The sequence below is a fragment of the Heliangelus exortis genome, chromosome 4, assembly GCF_036169615.1.
Source record: "Heliangelus exortis chromosome 4, bHelExo1.hap1, whole genome shotgun sequence".
Lineage (NCBI taxonomy): Eukaryota > Metazoa > Chordata > Aves > Apodiformes > Trochilidae > Heliangelus > Heliangelus exortis.
Window position 1 is genome coordinate 41,788,487 of NC_092425.1, and position 20,581 is coordinate 41,809,067.

General features: G+C 44.6%; 1 protein-coding gene across 15 annotated transcripts in view; it reads left to right on the plus strand.

The window, feature by feature from the left end:
* Window positions 1-20,581, plus strand: part of ANK2 (ankyrin 2) — a 301,049-nt gene that overhangs the window by 92,718 nt on the left and 187,750 nt on the right. For 9 of the 15 annotated variants that reach the window (XM_071744113.1, XM_071744105.1, XM_071744101.1 and 6 more), the window contains exon 1: window positions 11,880-11,975. The exons of 2 other annotated variants lie outside the window; for them this stretch is intronic. In XM_071744113.1, coding sequence (XP_071600214.1) covers window positions 11,895-11,975 — 81 coding nt within the window. In that variant the 5' untranslated portion in view covers window positions 11,880-11,894. Of the gene's footprint in view, window positions 1-11,873; window positions 11,976-20,581 lie in introns of those variants that run through there. 4 more of the 15 variants (XM_071744061.1, XM_071744083.1, XM_071744085.1 and 1 more) reach the window with 2 other exon arrangements.

The window sequence follows — 20,581 nt, forward strand, 5'->3', positions numbered from 1 at the left end:
GTGTGTATACAGAGTGTAGCCATTTGCTTTGAAACTTGTAAGGTTTCTTTTTGGGTTTTTTTTGCTGTTTTTGGACTGATTCATTCTGTTACTCACAGTGGGAGTGTTAAGGGCTGTATTGTAAGGGAAGTGCCATCTCCTGGAGGGGAATCCAAGGGAGCAGAGCACTAGAAGTTTCTTTAGAGGGTGCATCAGTGGTAAAAAGATGGTTTCTTCCAGGGTGTTTCAAAAACTGAGCTCTGTACATTCAGTATGCCCTGATGTTAGAACTGCTGTTTATACTGAAAGCTCATCATTGATTTGATTATTTAATATCTGCTTGCCAGTTCTTCTGTATCATGGGCAAGTCCTGCCTCTCCAGGGCAACTTAGAAAGCAGAGGACTTCAGTTTTGGACAGAAATGGCAAGATTATAAAATAAGAAAAAAAAAAAAAAGATCAGCTCAGTGAGTGCTCAACATCTCTAGAAATGAACAGCACTTGTTTCTTGCGTATGTGAGAATTCTGACCTAAAAAGATTGATTGTTTAAAGATGATTGAGGTAAAAAAACTACCCAGGTGTGCTTTTTTTTTTTTTTTTTTTTTTTTTTTTTTTTTTTTAGTTATTATTGTTTCCCACTTTAATTTGCAGGATAGGTAAGCTCCCAGGCTGGTGTGGAAGGTTAGTTTGCAGTTACACCACTCCAACATTGCCATGGTACAGAAAAACACTGAACTGGGATTAAATGCTTCACTGACCTGCAGCTTGACTAAAGGTGGTACTCAGCTGAGAGGGCTGCAAAAGGGCCATCTGAAACTCCATTTCTTCCATGCAATTTGCCAGCAGAGCTCAGAGCAGCCTCTGGGACCTGGGGAGGTCTCTTCTATTGACCCTGAATGATTGAGGCACAGAGAGCTCTGCCTACAGCAGCCAAAAACCCCACCAGATCCCAGGCTGGGGTTTGTCTTCAGTCTGACACCTGAGAGCAGGAGTGAGGAACCTCACATGTCTGAGCACCAAATGTCTTAACACAAAGACAACATCCCATAAGTCATATTTTTTTCCCTAATATTGTCAAAGTGGTTATTTTAAACATATCTTTTTACAAAGCACAGTTTTGTGGGTGAAAAAAGGAAGTTTTCCAGGTTGGCTTTTTTTTTTTTTTTTTAAATTTCATTTTTAAATTGTGTATTTCATTGAGTGCATGTTGGTACAGTTCCAAGGAGAATATTTTCTAACAAGAGGGATTTGCAGTAGAGAAATGTCAGATTGATATGCTGATTTCTTTTATAGTAAGGGAAGAATAAATTCTTTGTTAAATGTTACTCCAATTTTGTTGCTAAATATATAGACATGAAATTTCTCTCTTGAAAGTTGGAGCAAATCTTTTTTTTCACTCAAGGCAAGAAACTCTCCCAGATATTTGGCTAAATCACTTCAAAATGGAACATTGCAGGAAAAAAAATGGGGTGTAGGAAGATGCCAGTAGAGTCAGGTGTAGAATGGGAAGCTTTTAAGGGGAGAGCCATCAACCAAGGTCAGTGTTTTGTGATTTGGTGATTTTATAGGTTAGGAAAGCACCATTTTATAGGTAGGAAAGCTCTCCAGCTGGGAGCAGGGGGGTTCATGAGATGGGTGCTCAGATGCTGTCAGTCCCATGCAGCACAGAGGCTGACACAGTGTTGGCTCCTTCATCTTGAGCCCAGAGCAACAGGACTGTGGAACAGCTTGGCAGAATCTATCATGGTATTAACAATAAAAACTGAAAAGGAAATATCATGAAGAGCAGTGAAACCTGATAAATGTTGGACTGACCAGGGAAGGTCTCTGGACTCAGTTCTGGGAGTGCCTTCTGGGGCTGAAGTGTTTCCTTTACTCGTGGCTGGACTCAAATTGCTGTTGTGGCCTGTGCTGCTCGTTCCCTCTGGAGTTCACAAAATCAGGGTCTCCTGGGCTGCCTCCAGGTCTGTCCCTGTGCCAGAGGGTGTTGGATGGGCTTGGGGCATGGAGTCAGGAGATGGGATTCAGTCCAAGCTGAGGTAAGCTCCTGGGGTGGCAGGGATTTGCTCTAATAAGGATTAATAACAGCTGAAGGAGCTGGTGTCAGTGTTGGGATCAGGGCAGAAGAGCTGACAGGCCCTTATCTGACCTCTGGAATCTATATTTTCGGTTAATTAACTTTTTATTTTCCTTCTGAAATAATTCTTGCTGGTCCTTTCCTGCTTTGAGCAAGTTTCTAATGTTCTCTATGATATTAAGGCAGTGTGATGGAGCTGAGATAGGAGAGCACTGAAAATGGCAGTGACTGTCAAATCAGAATGTCTCATCCCAGATCCTTTCTCATATTTGAGTCCTTATTCTCATTATTATTTTAAATATATAAAAACTGCATTAAAAGGAACTGACTGAGAGCTGAGTGTTAGGGATGCTCTTGCAACCTTTGTTTGGCCCAACCATGTGTCCACATCATGAGCCAGACTTCAATCACACAGACCCACAGTCCTTTTTCCACCACCTCCTGCTGGATTCAGTGCACAGAACACAGGACACGTGTTCAATCAGCAGCTACTCAATAACTTGCTTGCTTCTCATTGTTCCATTGGTGGCCCTGGGCCTTAATTACATGTTGTTCAAACCCTGCTTTGAAGCTAGAATTATTCTTCCCTTGGGGGCTCATCTAGTGCTCATCAAATTAATAACCAGAGTGCTGAAAAATAATGAGTTAATTTTCATTGCATTTCTTTTACGTGAAGAGACACAATTGTGTTCCTATTTTTAATGGACAGGATGCTGAAAGGAAGAGTAATGAGGTTCTAAAGCTTTGACTAGGTTTGTATCCTGAGTTCCTGCAGATGGCAACTCTTGCTTTTAAGGGTTTTTTACAAGAGAGCCCCTAAGTGTTCCAAGTGCTGAGCACCTCCCTGGGAAGCCAGGCTGAGGGATTGGGGTTGTTCAGCCTGGAGAAGAGGAGGCTCCCAGGTGAGCTCAGAGCAACCTTCCAGTATCTGAAGGGGCTACAAGAAAGCTGAGGTGGGGCTTTTGACTCCATGGGTGTGGAGAGGACAAGGGGAAATAGTTTCAAACTGGAAGAGAGGACATTTAGGTCAGACAATAGGAAGAAATTGTTCAGTGTGAGGGTGCTGAGCCCCTGGCCCAGGTTGCCCAAGGAAGCTGTGGCTGCCCCATCCCTGGCAGTGTCCAAGTTCAGGCTGGATGGGGCTTGGAGCAACCTGGGCTGGTGGGAGGTGTCCCTGCCCATGCAGGGGGTTGGGACTGGATGAGCTTTAAGGTCCCTTCCAACCCAAACCATTCTGAGATTGCTTGATCCCAGTTATAAAATATCTTTGGACTTGGATTATGTCTGAGAATTTTAACCCTTCAAAGCAAACATCACAAGATCTCCAAGTAACAACTGGAAAATGAGAAACTTTCCTGTCTATAGCTTGGTTTTTAATCACCTGTATTCATCATCTTGTATCAGAACTGCTGGCAGGGACAGATGCACCAGCACAGGGGGGATGTTCAGGTGCTGTTGCTCTGAAGCCACCCTCCTGTTCCTGGGCTGGGTGTTCCAATTTCCCTACAAAATGTTCAGCTCAGGTGACAGATGCCCTCACCCTGGCTCAGCCATCAAAGCCCTGACAGAACCAGGTGGTTCTGGTGATCCAACTGCTCTGAAGTGAGCCCAGCAGCCTGGCTGCTGCATCCATCCAGGTGGATTTAAGGTCACAGGACCAGCACTGCTATTTACTTTTCTTTACTTCTGGAACAGCAGGGAACCATCTGCTCCTTTGTATCCATGCCAGCAGGAGCTTCATGCCCTGTACCTGAGCCACTGTGTGGTTTGTTGGAAGAGTTTCAAAACATCTGCTGATTGTTGGTGTTGAGTCCCCCCAGTTTTGGAGGATTCTGGGCTGTAGCAAGCACTGCCTCTTCTGTCCTTTGCCTCTGGTCCCTCTGTCATTTCCCTGCTCCTCTGGTGCCATTCCTAAATTCACTCCTGTCCCACTTCCCTGTTCCTGGCAATCCCCTTCCCCTGCTGGGGCTTTCTGAGCTGAAGCATAAGGATGTAAAATCTTTAATAGCTGAGCTCTTTCAGATGAACATTTCAAGTTCATCTTGGGACAGCCAATAATAATAATAAAAAAATCCTCATTAATCCAAGAGGTAGAAGTTTGATCAGAATGTTTGACAAACAAATGACAGCAGTGCCTAGCCAGAGGTTTTATATAACAATCATAAATGTACCTGTAATAATTTCAACCTTTGAGTACCTGGCAAGAAAAAGAAAAAAAAAAGAATAATTTTGTTCCATTCTGCAGGAACTTCGACACATTTCCCTTGCAGGATACAGGGTACTGTTTCCTATAGACCTTGTGACATAACCATTCCTTCCAATTTTCCTTGCTGTTCCCACTGATTTGGGATTTCATTTATGGCAATCTTTGTTTTGCCACGACAAAACTCAACTCCTTTATTCCTAAAGAAAATATAAATTAACAATTACCCAAAGAATAAAAATTCAGGGCTTAAAGAAGAACTCTTCTGGGTCCCAAGCGTGCGGGTGAGTGTCTGGTTGCTATGGCAATCGCCACGGAGCCTGTGACCAGCATGGAGATTGCAGGGTACTTGGGAGCCTTTGCTCCTGCACAACTTCGGTGTCTTCTAAACCGAGGTGTTAGGTGAGGTCACACAGGACTGTAGCTACCAGATGGATGGATGATGCAAACGATCGATTTCCAGCTCCCCCTGGGCAGAAAAGGGCACATTCAGTTCATAGATTTTCAGTTGTTTGATCTACAGCCCAGGAGCACCCAGAGGAATTTCTGCTCCTCAACCCAACGCTTGGAAATTTTGATTCTGGGTTTGTAGGGGAACCTTTGCTGTGCAGCCCTGCTGTGGGCTCTGCAAACCACCCAGCTTCACCTCTGCAAAACCTGGCTGAGGATTCTATGCAGGTGATGCCAGAGATGGTGTAGAACCCCAGCAAGGAGGAGGTGGTGATGCTGAAGGAGAAAGTAACTTAGTGTTTTGTTAAAATAACCAATTGTTTCAAAGTTAAGTTTTTGTCTAGACAATTACTTTACTTGTCTAATGAGCTTGGTGGCTTGGCATTCTTAATGCACTCAGAGGAAAAAAAAAAATGAAGAAAAATGTCAAATTTGCATACTGCATTACTTGCTTTTTAATAGGTGTTTGGATAGGTAGTGTCAGATTTATTCCAGCACACAGCACTGCTGAGTTGGCTTCCACCCATGTTTAAAGACTGTTGAAAATCCCATAAAAAAAAAAAAAAGCATCCTCAATATTGATATTTCCTTGCCACTTCTCTGGAATCAGACTTTTCTAGAGGGTAGAGGTGATAGAAGTAGAGCCAAGTGATGAAATCAACATATATACTTTTAAGCACATGTACAAGTTGTTGACAGTGTCAAACTCAGATGTGAAATTTTCACTGGTTGGAACTATTTATCTTCTAAAGAACCTTTCCTGTAACCCCCATTGTCAGTGTCCCATCAGTTATGGGCTGTCTGATGCTAAGTGGGTACTGTATGTTGTTGCTTTACTCCAGAATCTCCCAGCCAGGGACTGTCTTTGTTTGGACCAACACCAACTACTCCTCTGTTGAAACCAGGCCTCCAGGTGTTTTTACCAGTCTAATATTTGCTGGTTTTTGCTGTGTGGATACCAGTAATGCCAGGAGTTTGTGCTGTGCTGGTGTTAGGAGGCTGAAGAAAACAAAATGGGGGAGCAGAACACCCCTGGGAACTTGTGTAGGGAAGGGGCTTGGCTCACACTGTTGTCTGTAACCAGGTGCTGAAGGTGAAAACAAGGACTAAAGTGCAGCTGGGGTTTTATTTTTATTGATTTGGCTTTTCAAAGCTGATGTATTTACAGATGGAAGTGTACATCAGATGTGCTTCTTGGGAGACAGCTTTATGCTTCTTGGCTCTCTGAGAGGATTCATTACCAGGTCAATTGTGGCTTTGAAACAGAAACAGCTTAAAGAAACATTGCTTTGTCCCATGTTTCAGATGCACATTCTCTTAACAGTTGAGTGTTTCTTGAAGACAATTTAACAGGTTAGTTTTCCTGGAGAACTAACACCTGGTTGGAGAAACAGATATGGAAATGTCCTTATTAGGATCTACGGTCAGAATTATTAGAAACAAATACTCAGATATTATTAGATTAATTATTAGAATTTAGTAGAAAACAACTACATACTATAGAGGTATTTTTGTGACTTACAGTTTGGCCTAGACCCTTTGCTTTTCTTGTTGTAAAGATTGTTCATCTTTTCCCAGGACCCATCATCAAGCAGGTGTAAGAAAAAAGTGAGACTGCCCTGCATTTTCCTTGAGGTAGGAAGTGTCTGGATGATGGGTCCTGCTCAAGTGCTCAAGTCTGGCAGCTCAGCACCTCAGGTCCCTCTCAGGTCCTACACTGCTGGGTGTCCTCAGCCAGACCAGGGAGCAGCAGGGTTTGTGGCCATGTGGTTCATCTGGCAGCAGTGGTCATTGACAGTGGGTCAACCACTTCCATTTTACTTCTTTTTCTGTGCTGACAATTGGAAGAGAATGCTGGGGAAATTAAATTGATATGAGTTGACCCAGGAGATCATCTTCTTGCTTTCTTTGCCAAGAAATGAATCCTCTCATAGCAAGAAGTACACAGAATTGAGTGAAGAAATGAGGTTGTAGCCACTTTGCATGAAGTTTTGTAGATGAAAAGCCATGTTTGCTCCTTGCATAAGGATGTCCCTTGGATTAGTGGGAGATATTTGTGTGTTTAAATAGTGATGGCTGGCTAAGGTGGATGAAGTCAGCAATGAACTTCTCCTTCTCTTTATCAGGGGTGGGATTTCTCTCAGAATTTTTACACAGAGCATACTAGAGTGGGAAAAGTGAAAGGTGCCTGCTAAAAAGGAATAATTTGATTTTCTCTTGAGCAGGGTGAAAATATTTTCCTTGGTTTCTTTGTGGTTCTTTTCCTTGCTTACATCTTTGCTCCTTGACTGTGCTGTAGTAATTGAGGAGGAAACACATAGTGAACAGTTATAGAACAGCATTTGGAAATGCATTTCCAATGAGCATTTGGAAAATGCTCATTGCTGTGATATGTCTTATTTAACTTCCATTTCTCATCATTAATTATACCAGAAATTTTGACAGATGATTTTAATAACATATACTTTAACTCTTTCCTGTTAGAGTTTGGCTTCATGATTTCAGTGGTAAAACACAGACAGCTTTTCCATCCACCTCTGGTTCACTCTCTTGTTCTTCCCTGAGCAGAATGAGACAGATGGAAGCTGAGGGTTCAGCTCAAGGTAACCAGCAGAAACTGTGGCAAGTCAAGAAAATCCCAGATGCTCATCTGTGAGCCACAGCTCAGTGGTTACAGAGCACTTCCTGCATGTGATGTTCAGAGATTTAAAAAAAAATAATTATATAACGGTACAAACTGACAAAATATAGGTGCCAACTCAGGTGGAACACCTGAGTATTTTAGTGCCTTTACCATCTGCTAAGAGCAAGACAATCTTCAAGCAGAAGATCACAGAAACATCATCACAGAAGAGTCCAGGTGGGGAGGGGCCACTGGAGATTTTCTTGTGCAATCCCTCAGCTCAGGGTCAGCCAGGGCAGGTTGCTCAGGGCCATGGCTGGCCAAGCTCTGAGTATTTCTGAGAAGTCAGAGTCTCTCCAGGTAACCCCATCCTTGACATTTAAAGCATTGGTTTGGTTTTTTATTCCTTGTAATGGAATTTCTTGTATTTCAGTTGGTGCCCCAGTTGGTGCCTTTTGTTCTGTCACTGGGTACCACTGTGAAAAGCCTGGCTCAGTCTTCTTTAATTTCTCCCATCAATGTTTGTACACATTGGAGCCTTTGATTTGCAAAGAGTGGAGCATGGAAGTGTTCTGACTTCATCTTAGTAATTTTTTTAGAGTATAGCTAGCACTGCTGCAGAATACAAAATAAAACAGAATTCCTTTAGACTTTAGGAAGAAGTCCTGGTTTAACTTTTGAGTTCCTAATATTTGTTGTAATGGTGGGATATCCAGCATCTTAAATGTAATGGATCTGCTCCTGTTGTGTGCACTGGGAAGAGACTTGGCCTTGTAGGATAAAACATTTCAATTGTGGAAATAGGAAAGGAGGGTTTTCTACTAGGAAAGCATGGAAAAGAGTAAGCTAGTGACTGCCTGACAGTGTTGGCTTGCCTGAGCCAGTTATAAACCTCATCAAATATTAGGGATTAATTTAATCCTGCTGCCATGGCTGCTAATGTACAAGAAGCTTCTGGCATTGCTTGTACAGAGAGACTGCCTGGAACTTTGCTGAAGAACTATAAGGGAGTGCTTCACATTTTTATGCATTCTCTTTTTTCAGCTCCATAAAGTAAATTTAAGCCGGGGTGGAATCCCCTTCATCCAAGCTGTGTGAAGGGAGGGTGTTGTTAAACTGGAAAGCTGTTCCCTGGAATGGGATTCAGATGTTGGGTGGGATTAAGGCACTTCAGGTCAGTACCTGGGCTTGGGTGTAAGGAATGGAGGTCTCCAGACATCCCAGGGTGTATCCCTGGGAAGTACCCACAGGCTGATCATCCAAACCCTCACTGATGGGAAGTGCTTGATCCTGAATTCCTGGCTGTGATCCTGCACAAGTTCTGGATTGGGAGGTGAGGGCTGGAGATCCAACATCCTTTTCATAACCAGCTGAGGAGTGGGGCTGCAGCCTTCTCTTTCAGGGCACTCACAGATTGCTTCCTCTGCAGTTCCCCCTTTTCCACCTTTGATTATGTCCACATCTCCTTGCAGGTAATACATTTTGCTTTGTGAAGGAAATGCAACCCACATGCTGTGTGCTTTTCTTCTGAACTGCTTTAATGAGGAAGAACACCTTCAGCACCCTTAAATATATGAGACTTAGGGGTGTTGGGGCAGTTCTTTGGCACAGCTTGTGTGGTTACAGACCCAGTGCCAATTCCTGTTGTTAGGTTGGTTGAGGATCCTGCTGGATTGCTGGGATTGTGGGAAATGGAGAGTAGCGATGAGTTGTTACTGAGCATTTGTTTTCTTTGACTACACCTTGAGCTGTGTTGCCAAAAGTTTGGGCACCTGAGCTGAGAGCAGTTAATTTTAAGGAGGTGGTTGTTGGGATGTGGGAGTTAGGGCTGATTTTGTAGCTTTCATTGAGATGTATTTGAAATACTTGCCACAAGTGGCTTTTCTACTATTTTTTCTTGGGTGCTGTCACACTGTACACCTGATTTCCCAGGGGGTACTGGGGCAGTGTGAGTCTCATGGACTGACAGAAAAAAAAAAAAAAAAAAAAAAAAAAAAGAACAGAACAGGTGACAAATGTTCTGCTTCACAATGGACAACACCAGGCTGGTTTCTTAACATGAAGTGTCCTACTCTGTTTCTTGTCTATTTCTAGCTTAATTCCCTTCATATTTTTACCCTGGCATGGACTGAAGTGAGGATGGGGTAGGAAGAACTAGAAAACTTACAATATGAACCTGCAAATCCTCCAACAGTGTCTTTCTCTCCCACTTTTTCCTCACACCTTGCAGCCTGCACTTAGCACTGGCTGCTTCCCAAGGGACAGGCAGATCCCACTCCTGGTGACTCCCAGCCTCTTTTTCCTTTCACAAGGCATCCAGCCTTCAATCAGAAAAGACTTGCAGGAAAATTTGCTCCTTTTCCTGCCTTTCGTACAATTCTCCTTACTGCTTTCTAGCTTGGAGTCCAAACCAAATATAGAATTAAAGCTGTAGTAGTGAGTCCTGTCTCTTCTAAAGGCAAAGTGACAAGTGGTGGGTTTGGCAGAGAGTGAGATATTGGCTTCTTTATCCTGTTTACATCACTGCTTCATCCATCACCTCAGAGTTCTCAGCAGTCACATATGATTTATGGGTTGGTTTTTTGTTTGTTAGGTTTTTTTGGTTTTTTTTTTTTTTTGGTATTTGCATTCAGAAAGACCAGTTAATTTTTTTTTTAAACTTTGCAAGAAACATTGTTGTAAGAAGAAAACACACAGTGCATCACCAGCACACTGCAGCAATCTGCCTTAACCCAAGGATCACCTCTTAGTGGGAATAAACAAATAAGAGACAAAGACTGAAAAAGGCTTTAGTTTTGTATGAAAAAAAAGGGGGTGGGGAGGAGGATGAATTTGTGCAAAATTTGACTAAAGTGTGAAAAGGGAGATGACCTCTTTCTTTAAGAACAGCATTTGCATGCAGAGTAGACTCATTTGTAAATTGAAAGAATAACCACATCATTATAGGTTCCACATCATTATAGGTTTGAGAAATGATTTCCATGGATGTCTGATGCTGATAATAAATGACTGCTCTATGTCTTCTCCAAAATACTCCCTGGGTCTGTGATTGCAGCTCTAATTATGGCACACCAGATGCAGTGCTGTGTAGCACCCACCGCCTTCAAGATTTGTGCCTCCCTTTGCTTCTACAGGAGTTATTTCTCTTTTTAGTGTAGAATTTACTATTGCTGGCAGTAACAAAGAAGTCACTCTTACAGTTAAAAAAAAAAAAAAAATCAGATTGTTACACTGCTGGCATTGTTTTTGTGCTGCAGATGTGCTTTGTGTTAGCAGCCAGGGCAGTTGTGGGAGAGCGTGTTCATGCTTCGTTGGGTCCTTTCCACTTTCTCCAACCTCTCCTCTGCTGAGTAAGCAGTTAAAGTGACTTTTTTCTTTTGTTCCCCAGCCTTCACTAGTGTTTGAGATGGAGGACAAGTTACTTGGCTGTTTTGTTCTATTGTAAGTGGAACAGTTTTTTTTTCCCCCCCCCATTGTAATCACCAGAAGGAAGCATTTGCAATTCCCCCATGCATTTATTTCCATGTGGATGTTGCTGTGTTGTTTTTTCAAATCAAGGAGGAGGGGATTTATTCAGTAGTAGAAAATACTGCCTGATGCTGTGCCAGTCACCCTGTCAGTGTCTGGTTCAGTCCTCCCACTGAATCATCTCCGAGCTCTGGTGGCCAAATCCCTCACTCAGGTGTCTGTGGCTCAGGACAAGGAAGCTGTGACTGCCCCATCCCTGGCAGGGTTCAAGGCCAGGTTGGATGGGGCTTGGAGTAAATGGGGTTAGTGAGAGGTGTCCCTGCCCACTGCATGATCTTTAGGTCCCTTCCAGCCCAACCCATTCCATGATCAGATGTGTGTCTGACCTTGGGCTGGTGGGGAGTGGGATGCCCAAGGGTTTCCAGTTGTTCCTTCCCTGACCCCAGCCAGGCAGGGACAAGTACTGGGGACTTTTCAGGAGCTGTTCCATTGTTTCTGAGGAAGAGGACACAACCCTTATTTGATGGAAACACTTTGTTCTGAGCCTCTTTCCTCCACAAAAATCTTTGGTTTTTGGGTCATGTATTAAAGCAAACAACAGCCCCCTGCTCAACAAGTGTCTCGGGCCAAGCAGAGCTGAGGATGTGATGCTGGTTCTGTCCAGCTCTGAGACCCAAGTCCATAGCTCCTGTTTTCCAACCACACCTTCACCCTTAACAACGTGAGTGGGGCAAGAATAGCGGGAGAGCCCCTGGCCCGGGCTGCCCGGGAAGCTGTGGCTGCCCCATTCCTGGCAGTGTCCAAGTCGGAGCTTGGACCAACCTGAGCTGACGGAAGATGTCCATGGCTGGACGAGGTGACCTTTAGAGGATTAGGAATGACTAACCCGGTCCCGCTGTGCCCGGGGAGGGACGGGCTCGTTTCCCCGGGGCTCGGCCATCCCCGCCCCACCGCCGCTTCCACGGCAACGGCGCTTGGCCCGCCCCCGGTCCGGTCCGGCCCGGCCCCCGGCGGGTCCCACCCTCGGCAGGGGTTGGGCGGGCGGCTGGAGCTTTCCAGGGCCCGGCCGGGAGCCGGCAGAGCCGCTCGCTAGGATGAACGAGGAGGCAGCCCAAAAAAGCGACGGGGGGGAGAAGTGTAACGGCAGCAACCAGAGGAGGAAAAGACCCAAAAAGGTGGGAGCGGGAGACGGGAAGGCGGCTCCGGCCCCTCCCTGCGCTGCCGGGGCAGGAGCGATGCTGGGGGGTGACGGCAATGTGGGGTGCGGGCGGAGGAGAGGCTGTTGCTGAGGGTGCTGGGGGGCTTGGTCCCCCCTCTCAGCCCCTTTTCTCCCTCTCTGGACCCATAGCGTTGTGTTAACCGAAGAGGATGCTCAGGCAGAGGGTTGTGGCTTTGGGGTTTTTTTGGCAAACAGCTGGAGTTGGGTTCGTGGGGGGGTGGGTGCCTCGGTGTGGGTTGCTCTGTGTTGTCCCTAAGAAGGGGGCAGTGTGTTTTGACAAGAAATAGAAAATAGCACACGACTGGTATTGGCTTGACTTAGGTGCTTCTGTCCCTTCTTAATCAAGTGAAACAGATTCAGGTTAATAAATGAGGGGTCAGGCTTATATTGGTGTATAAACAACCACAGGGAGATACATTGCCAGTTTTGTACCATCTGTAGTAATTCAGTGATGTAAATGTAAAATTATTGGGTAAAAATGTGAATTGTCCAGCCACACCCAGTTTCCAGAGCACTTTCTCTGTGTCCAGGCTCTCTTTCATTAAATGGTTGATTTGTAAGGTATAATGTGCCTGCAGCTTCCCTCCCCTGCTTGAGGTCAGATCTTTTTAATGGCTTTAATTGTAGGCAGCTATTTATTTCTGTTTGGGTTTTCTCTGCCCTTTCGGAGGAAAGATGTCGGTGGCTCTGCATAATCATGACATAAACTGGGTTCAGTTATTCCCCTCACATCTTTTTGAATCTTAAGTGGTATAACATGAGCTACCCCACTGAAATGTGGGGGACTACTTGCAGGATGAAGGAGAATTTAATCCCTATGAAGCATATTCCCTGCTGAATTCTTCAGTCCCTCGTTTTGGACGGAATTTGCATTTTAACCAAGGCTGTAGATGAGCAAGACAAATGGATGCAGATAAAAAATAATATCTAGAGCTGCTAACAGACACTTATTCCAAGACTTTTGCAAGGGTTTTGACCTGGTGAAGAAAAGCTGGTTTGCAAAAGGTGACACTGTCAGGCCTCTTTTTCTCACAGTGTCAAGATTCTGGACTTAAAACCATAAGAGCATGAGAGAATCCAATCTAAGGAAGAAACAAAAACCCTCCTCACCCCATTGTGCTCTGAATATTGCCTGGATCTCCACACAGTGGGGGATTTTATATAGCATGTTAGCCTTATATTTAAGCACAACTGAGCAGCAGAGGGAATATCTGCTTCATCCCACCTCTGAATTTGAAAGGTTTTATTTGGGTGGGTGTGTAAATCCATATGGGGAAGCAAACCTCAAACAATGAAGTGTGTACCAAGTGTTTGCATCTGACAGTTTGATAACCTGGAAACCATATCACACATGGGGAGAGGTTTTTGAAGATGTAAGGAATCAAAGTGGTTGTTTCCATCCCTTCCTTTTTATCCATATAGATTTGGTTTCTTGTTTTTCCATTGTTTTCTAAGTGGCCTGGAATCTTTTAAGGCTGAAACACAAGTTGGTGCCAGCTCTGCCAAATGAATGCTTAGAAAGCATCTCTTATGTTGAGCACATCCAGAGTCTTCCACCAGCTGATGCATCTTTATTTTTCAAAAATGTAATTGATTTTTTTTAGGTATCTTTTTAAAGTTACTTCTTACAACTAGAAAATAGGAATCTGGCATTTTCAGTCAATACATGTAGACAACAAAAAAATTGAATTGATCAGTTTGGATGCAATAGATGCTGGTGTCTCAAGTCTGGTATTGAATCATCATATCATAGAATCACAGAGTGCCAGGTTGGAAGGGACCTCAAGCATCCCTTGCTTCAACCCTTCTGATATTATTATTTATCTGAGATGTCTCAGCACCCCAGAGAGCTGAGACTTGGGTTAGGTCTTGTGAAGCTTTACCCTTAGTGACTTTATAAAAAAATACATCTCTGGGCTTTAACATTCCTTTTAAATATTCTAAGAATAATCTGATTAAAACCTAAAAATAGGTGAATTTCTTGATGAGAAGGAGACACCCTGGAATAGCCAAAAGTGCAAGAATTCCAGATCTAATTCCTCTGCGTTTTGAGTAGGAAGGCACCATTTCTTTTAGGAACAGAGATAAAAATGCCATGTGCAAGAGCTCCAAAAGGAAAACTAATGTAGCCTGGTTTCAGGTCCTGAACTACTTTTGCTGAACCGAAGCTGCATTGCACCATCCAACGTGCCCTCTATCTGTTCTGTGGAAGTTGATCCCTTTTGTGTGGTTAATTAAATATTAATTGAACCAGATGAGTTTGATCTATGGATTGGGAGAGACAGGGACAAGTGCATCTCAGATACAGCAATCAGCTGGATCTCCTGTCTCCCAGGAGGGTGTCCTGCCTAGGAAGCACTGTAGGATTTTCTCTCCTTTCTAGCAATAGCCCAGTCCTTTTGAGGCACACACACTTTAAAATGAAAAGGCTTCAGTTTCATCCTGATACAGGAAGGGAAAAAGTTGAAACTGTCATAAAATGGAGAAAATGACTACTCATCCAAAGCCAAATCTAATCCTTGTGGTGATGTTTGTGGCTTTGTTCATCCCAGGGAGTCAGGGGGCTGCCTTGTTAGGTTTGTGAATCCAGCAGCACGCTGAGTCCAGTTTCCTTGGGGTACTTGGCCTCCATGTGATAACTGAGATATGGTAAAGTCTGTGTTCCTGGGGAAAAAATAATGCTAAAAGTCTGTGTTGATTCAGTTCTAGTCTCAGAGGGCAGTGGATGGATAGCAAGTGAATATGAATTTATTATACATTTGGGTTTTGAAGCCTCCTTCCTGTATTTTACCAAGTGCATTGGGTAGTGTCCAAGTACCAAATTTCTGTCATTCCTCTCAAGGATGGTTTCTTTTTTTCACTATAGAGCATGTCAGATGGAGACCACCTATTCTTGGTCATCATGTAGAAAATGCAGCATATTTCTGCATCAAGTGCTAAAATCACTGATGGCAAAGGACTCCCCAGAAACCCCAGGTTCTTCCTCCACTGCTCCCACACCACTGAGGGACTGAGGCAACAAGAATCCACTTGAGCTTACTGCAGAATTCCAGGGTTAGGGCTTGTATTACTTTAGTATTTATTTGCTTTTGTATTGCTTTATTGCTTGTATTGCTTTTAAATTTTAGAATTTAGAAATTAAAAGCTTGGAGTCAGGGTCCTGCTAGAAAAGACTTGGAGGAAGTTGTAATGCTGATTTAAGGGAAGATTAATTATTCTTCCCAACTGAAGCATCTTCTCCAGTTTTAAATGTTTTGATGGAAAAATGTAAATTGGATGTTTTGGGTGAGATACTTCCCTGGGAGTTTTGTTAATGGTATCATTAGAGTGTACAACCAAATGCTTTTAATTAATTTTGATGACTTAAGACTATTCTTGCCATGTGTGAGGTAACTGAAGCCCATTTAGGAATCCAAGGGCAGTGCTGGTCACCTGTGTTCACAAACATGAATCCCAGTGTCTGCAAAGCATGCAGAGAGGGATGGACTGGAAGAAGGAGCCTGTCTTATTAGAAGAGCTTGGCTTCAGTGTGCTAAACCAACAGGCTGCTGAGGGGAAGAGGAAATAAGACTCTTCAGCAGCCTTCTAAGAGGCTTCATCAGGTAAAAAGCCAAGAGAAACTTGATTGGTGATGAATGTGATTTCTGTAATGTAGCCCTGGACAGGATCCAACTGAAGGAGGTCCCTCTCACTCCCACATTCCTGCATTTTCACCTCTGTCACTTACCACCCTGTAGTAATATTACCACGCAGATTAATTGATGGGAAATTCAACCGTTGAAGTCTTTTTAAATGCTTCTTTACCAGGTTATTTCACTCTTCCAGCTACCAGATTTAGTGGAAAATTGAACGCCACCAGAAGAAAAAAATTTTCACCAGTGTCCATGTCTCCCTGGAGTCAGCATGGGGGCTCACACCCCAGCACTTCCCATCTGCTGGGTGGCATTTTCCCTAAATTGCCTTCATTTCACGCTTGTGAAGTCCCACTTAGCCTTCTCCAGTTGCTGTTTCCCTTGCCATCCCATTACTGCTGGAGAGAGACAAATAGCTGTGGCAATCCTGCTCTTCACTTGACTGTTTGATGAACCAGCTGAGATGAAAGAGGAGTGTGCCTCCTCTTCTGAGAGAGATCAGATCCTCTGCTTTAGGAAGAAAGAGGCTTTTCCTTCAGGTGATTGACTGTGAACTCATCAGGCAGAAAGAGCTACTGAGGGAGAGCACACTCCTTTCTTGCATTCAGGATTAGGCTATCTAAAAGGCTTAATCACAGTGCAGAAGGGACAGTTACAAGGTAACCCAACTCCTTGGTGTTTGACATTGTTAATTTTGCTGGTAAGGTAGCTTCTGTCAGCCTGGGAGGTTTTATTCTTTCAGCTGAACTGATTTGAGAGCCTTGGAATGGCCCTGTTTTCTGTTAAATTAATGTCATTTACATTAAATTAACCAAGCAGGAAAATGGTTCTAGAATTTGCTCTGGAAAGAAGAGAAGAGATGGAGGGGAAAACCAAACAAAACCAAATTTAATTTAGTTCGTGGAGGTAAGAGACAAATTTGTGAAGGGATGTTAAGTCTCTTCCTAAATGTCTGCACTGGGTTTCTGGATGCTTTGCACTGTTGTAAATCTGATGCAACTCCACTGATATTTTTGCAGTATTGAAATGAGGTTTGCCTTGTTCCTTTTGCCTTTTCTTCCTGTCACAAAGCTTCCAGCACATTTTGTGCCAGGTATAAAACTGACATCGTAGCTACAAATGCTTTGATGTCTTTTTTTTTCTTTCCCTTCTAGATTTAGTTGCTGTGTGTAGTGGTAAGAGAATAAGAATAATGTGTATTTATCCCTCTGAGAGCTCAAGCTCCTCATCTGTGTCACGAGTTGCCACAGAGCCACCATTGCCTTTGATGATTGCATCAGCCCCAGGCCCTGTGCCTCCCTCCTGACAGCCCCACAGTGCTGAACACTCTGGAGAAATCATTTCCATTTACTTCTAGCAATGAGATGAGGAAAATAATGATGGTCAATGCAGCTGAACACCTGGACATTGGAGTTCTGGCTGTTTTTCCTGCATATACACACCTAAAGTGTGTAAGACAGGGAGAGGACACAGTCACACAGAACCTGGCTTTCTAGGTCTTTATGCTCTTGTGCCACAGGATCATTCCAGGCATTAGTTTGCCCTCTTATATTGATGGAAAAAGCAATGAGCAAATGTTACAACAACTACTTATAAAGTTCTGTTTATTCATTGTAGGCTTGAAAGTTTCTGTATCTGTATTACTTTTAAAACATTGTGGTTTTAAAAAATAGAATAATAGGAACCTAGAAAGCCATGGAGTTATTCTAGTGTATCAGCAGACTTGAGCAAGTGCTGCATTCACAGATGAACTACTGTGAAAACAGGGAGGAAATAATCTGGGTAAAAGTGGTGAATTTCATCCAGATCCCTGGGAGGTGTTGAGCCTGCAGCCGCCTGCCAGGCATCCCGGGCTCCCGGATTTCTCCCTGGCAGCCATTCCTCATTTCCCCCAATGTTTGGCAAACATCAACTGAGTCAGAGCAGCAAATCCCTTTTTCCCCAGCCAGCTTCCCCTTCTCCCTGCAGGACACCCAGGGCTGTTGGGTATGGCACATATTGTATTGTGTTCACACCTCTCCCAGCCTTGTCACACGTTCCTGCAGTGACACAGCCTGGGCTGGCCTCAAAGCTGGCTGTCCTGGCTCTTGGGGACACTGGGGTCCATGCCAGGGACAGCCAGGTGCTCCCCTCCTCCTGCTTGTGCTGCAGTGGGTGTGTGGTGGAAGGGTGACCAGGAGAAGGATTTTAGCAACAAGCTGAGTGGGTGAGAAACCTGATCATAGAATCATCAGATGGCTGGGGTTGGAAGGGACCTTAAAGATGAACCAGGTGACCCTATAGCAACCTGTCCAGTGTCTGAAGAAAGCTGGGGGGGAGGGCTTTGGACACAGGGGTGGAGTGAGAGGACAAGGAACAATGATTTCAAACTTGAAGAGGGGAGATTTAGGTTGGACGTGAGGAAGAAATTCTTTATTTTGAGGGTGCTGAGCCCCTGGCCCAGGTTTTCCAGGGAAGCTGTGGCTGCCCCATCCCTGGCAGCGTCCAAGTCCAGGTTGGATGGGGCTTGGAGCAACCTGGGCTGGTGGGAGGTGTCCCTGCCCATGCAGGGGGTTGGGACTGGATGAGCTTTGAGGTCCATTCCAACCCAAACCATTCCATGATTCTAGGATTCTATTATCTCACCTTTGCTGTAGCTGCTTCCAGCCAGGCTGCAGTTGGGTTCCATGCAGGTAAACAATTTGTAACCTACTTGTATTTTCTCTTGGTTTAGCTCTCTCACACACACAGATTGATTCCATGAATGAAGGGCTCTCTGGAGAATAGGATCAGCTCCAAAGGAAATGGTAGGGTAAATGGCAGTAATTGCAGTTTAAAATGGTTTTCTAGGTTAAAGAGCATGTAGTTTTCTGCCACAGGCTAAGTATTTCAGAAGAGATTGGTTGCTTTATTCCTCCAGTCTTGGCTGGCATGTGTTTGTACTCTGCTGTAGTACTGGATCTGAGCAAACAGGGTATGGTTTTCAGTTGGCATGAGGAAAGAACAGATCCCTGCAACCATGTTAAACCCTGATAATTGTTCCACTACCAGGCTTTCTTCATAAGGCAGCATTTGGGGTATGTATTGGCATAATTGAGGCAGTGAAGAACACGGGTGGTGGTTCTGCAATACAGAAATGGAAGTGTGAGCTGATGGAGTTTATAGACCATTTATACCCCTTTTGATTCTCAACCTTGCTTGTCTCTTCCTGGATTAAAAATTGTTCTGCTTTCCTATGGCCAAAAGGCTCTACTCATCCCTCTTTTTCTTTTTTAATCAGTCTGGAGAAGAGGAGGCTCAGGGGAGACCTCATCACCCTCTACAACTCCCTGAAAGGAGGTTGGAGCCAGGGGGGGGTCAGGCTCTGCTCCATCAGTCAGACAAGGGGCCATGGGCTTCAGCTCTGCTAGGAGAGGTTTAGGTTGGATATTAGGAAGAAATTCCTTACAGAGAGGGTGATGAGGCATTGGAATGGGCTGCCCAGGGAGGGGGTGGATTCTCCATTCCTTTTTAAGAAGAGAGTGGATGTGGCACTCAGTGCCATGGGCTGGGAACCATGGGGGGAGTGGATCAAGGGTTGGACTTGGTGATCTCAAAGCTCCTTTCCAACCCAAATGATTGTGGGTTCTGTAATGTTTTATATATCTAATACATCTGCAGCTTTCAGTGTCAGAGAGCAGATGCATAAATGCCAAGACCCAGTGGCAGTTATTCAGCATCCAAACCATCAGAAACCCAACCTGAGCCCTCTGATAAAGACATTGCTGTCACCCAAGCAGAAAGCCACCACCCCAGTGAAGAGGCAGAAGGCTCAGAAGAAGCAGGCTCTGGGAGGGTTTGGATGTGTTGTGCTGGAGCTTTGTGTCTCTTTTTCCCCTGGTGCCTGGCAACTGACCACAGGCTCTGGGGGTGGGTTTGGCAGGGCCAGGAGGGCTCAGCAGCAGCCTGGGAGCTGCTCTCTTCTCACTGTTACCTCCACAACAGAGCAGAGCCGGGGGTGGGGGAATATCAGAAAACAGAAGCACTGGAATGGGAACAGATTTTCCAATCAATCTGTGATTCATGCTCATTAGCTTTGAAAGAATGAAGAAAGAGGCTTTATGAGCTGGCATTTCCAGTTGTGCTGTGACTGCCTTACTCACACTGCAGGCAGCGTGATGACTCCAGCAGGGGCAGGAGCAGGGGACAGGGGAAGGTGGCAAACACATTCTGGGCTTTGTCTGAAGGTCACTGCCCTGCCAGAGCCTCATTTCTCCAGTTACAGATCATGGCCTCTCTCCCACTCAGCCACTGGGATCTCCTGGTACTGCCCCGTTTGGGGTGAAATGCAAGGGAAACGGGTCAAGTGTAGAGTTGGGTTACACCTTTCCTTTGCTGCACTTCAAAGCTGAGGAGGAAAGGTGTAAAAAGGTGCTCCCCACCTTTGGTTGTTGCACTGCTTGTTACCTGGATGCTTTCAGTGGCACAGAGGGGTTTCCTGACGTGCTCACAGAGCTCAGAGTCACTGTGGTTGTGCTGGGAGGGGTGTGTGAGGGCTGCTGGTTAATTCCATCTGATGCTGTGTATCTGTACACACCTCTCACCCCCCTGGCCCTCACCATCACTGCTTTTTTTCCCAGCAACATCAGCACCAGAAGCAGCAGGCGATGGCTTTCAGTTGGAAAACAGCTGCCATGAGCTCATTATTCACTAATGTATGCTTTAAAATGCAAGATTGCTCCTTTGCAGCAGAAGTTTAGGAGCCTGGCCCCTTTGAAATAGAGCAGAGAGCAATTAGGGTAGTGATGTACAACATGCTGTTCCTAGAAATCATTGTTATAAACCAGTTGCTACCTCTGAACAGAAATAAGCCAGTCTGGCTCATAGGGGGTACTTGAATGGTACCCCATTTGTGTGTGTGTGTGTCTGAATGAACAAAAAAATCCTGCTGGAAATATCTGCTGCATCATAT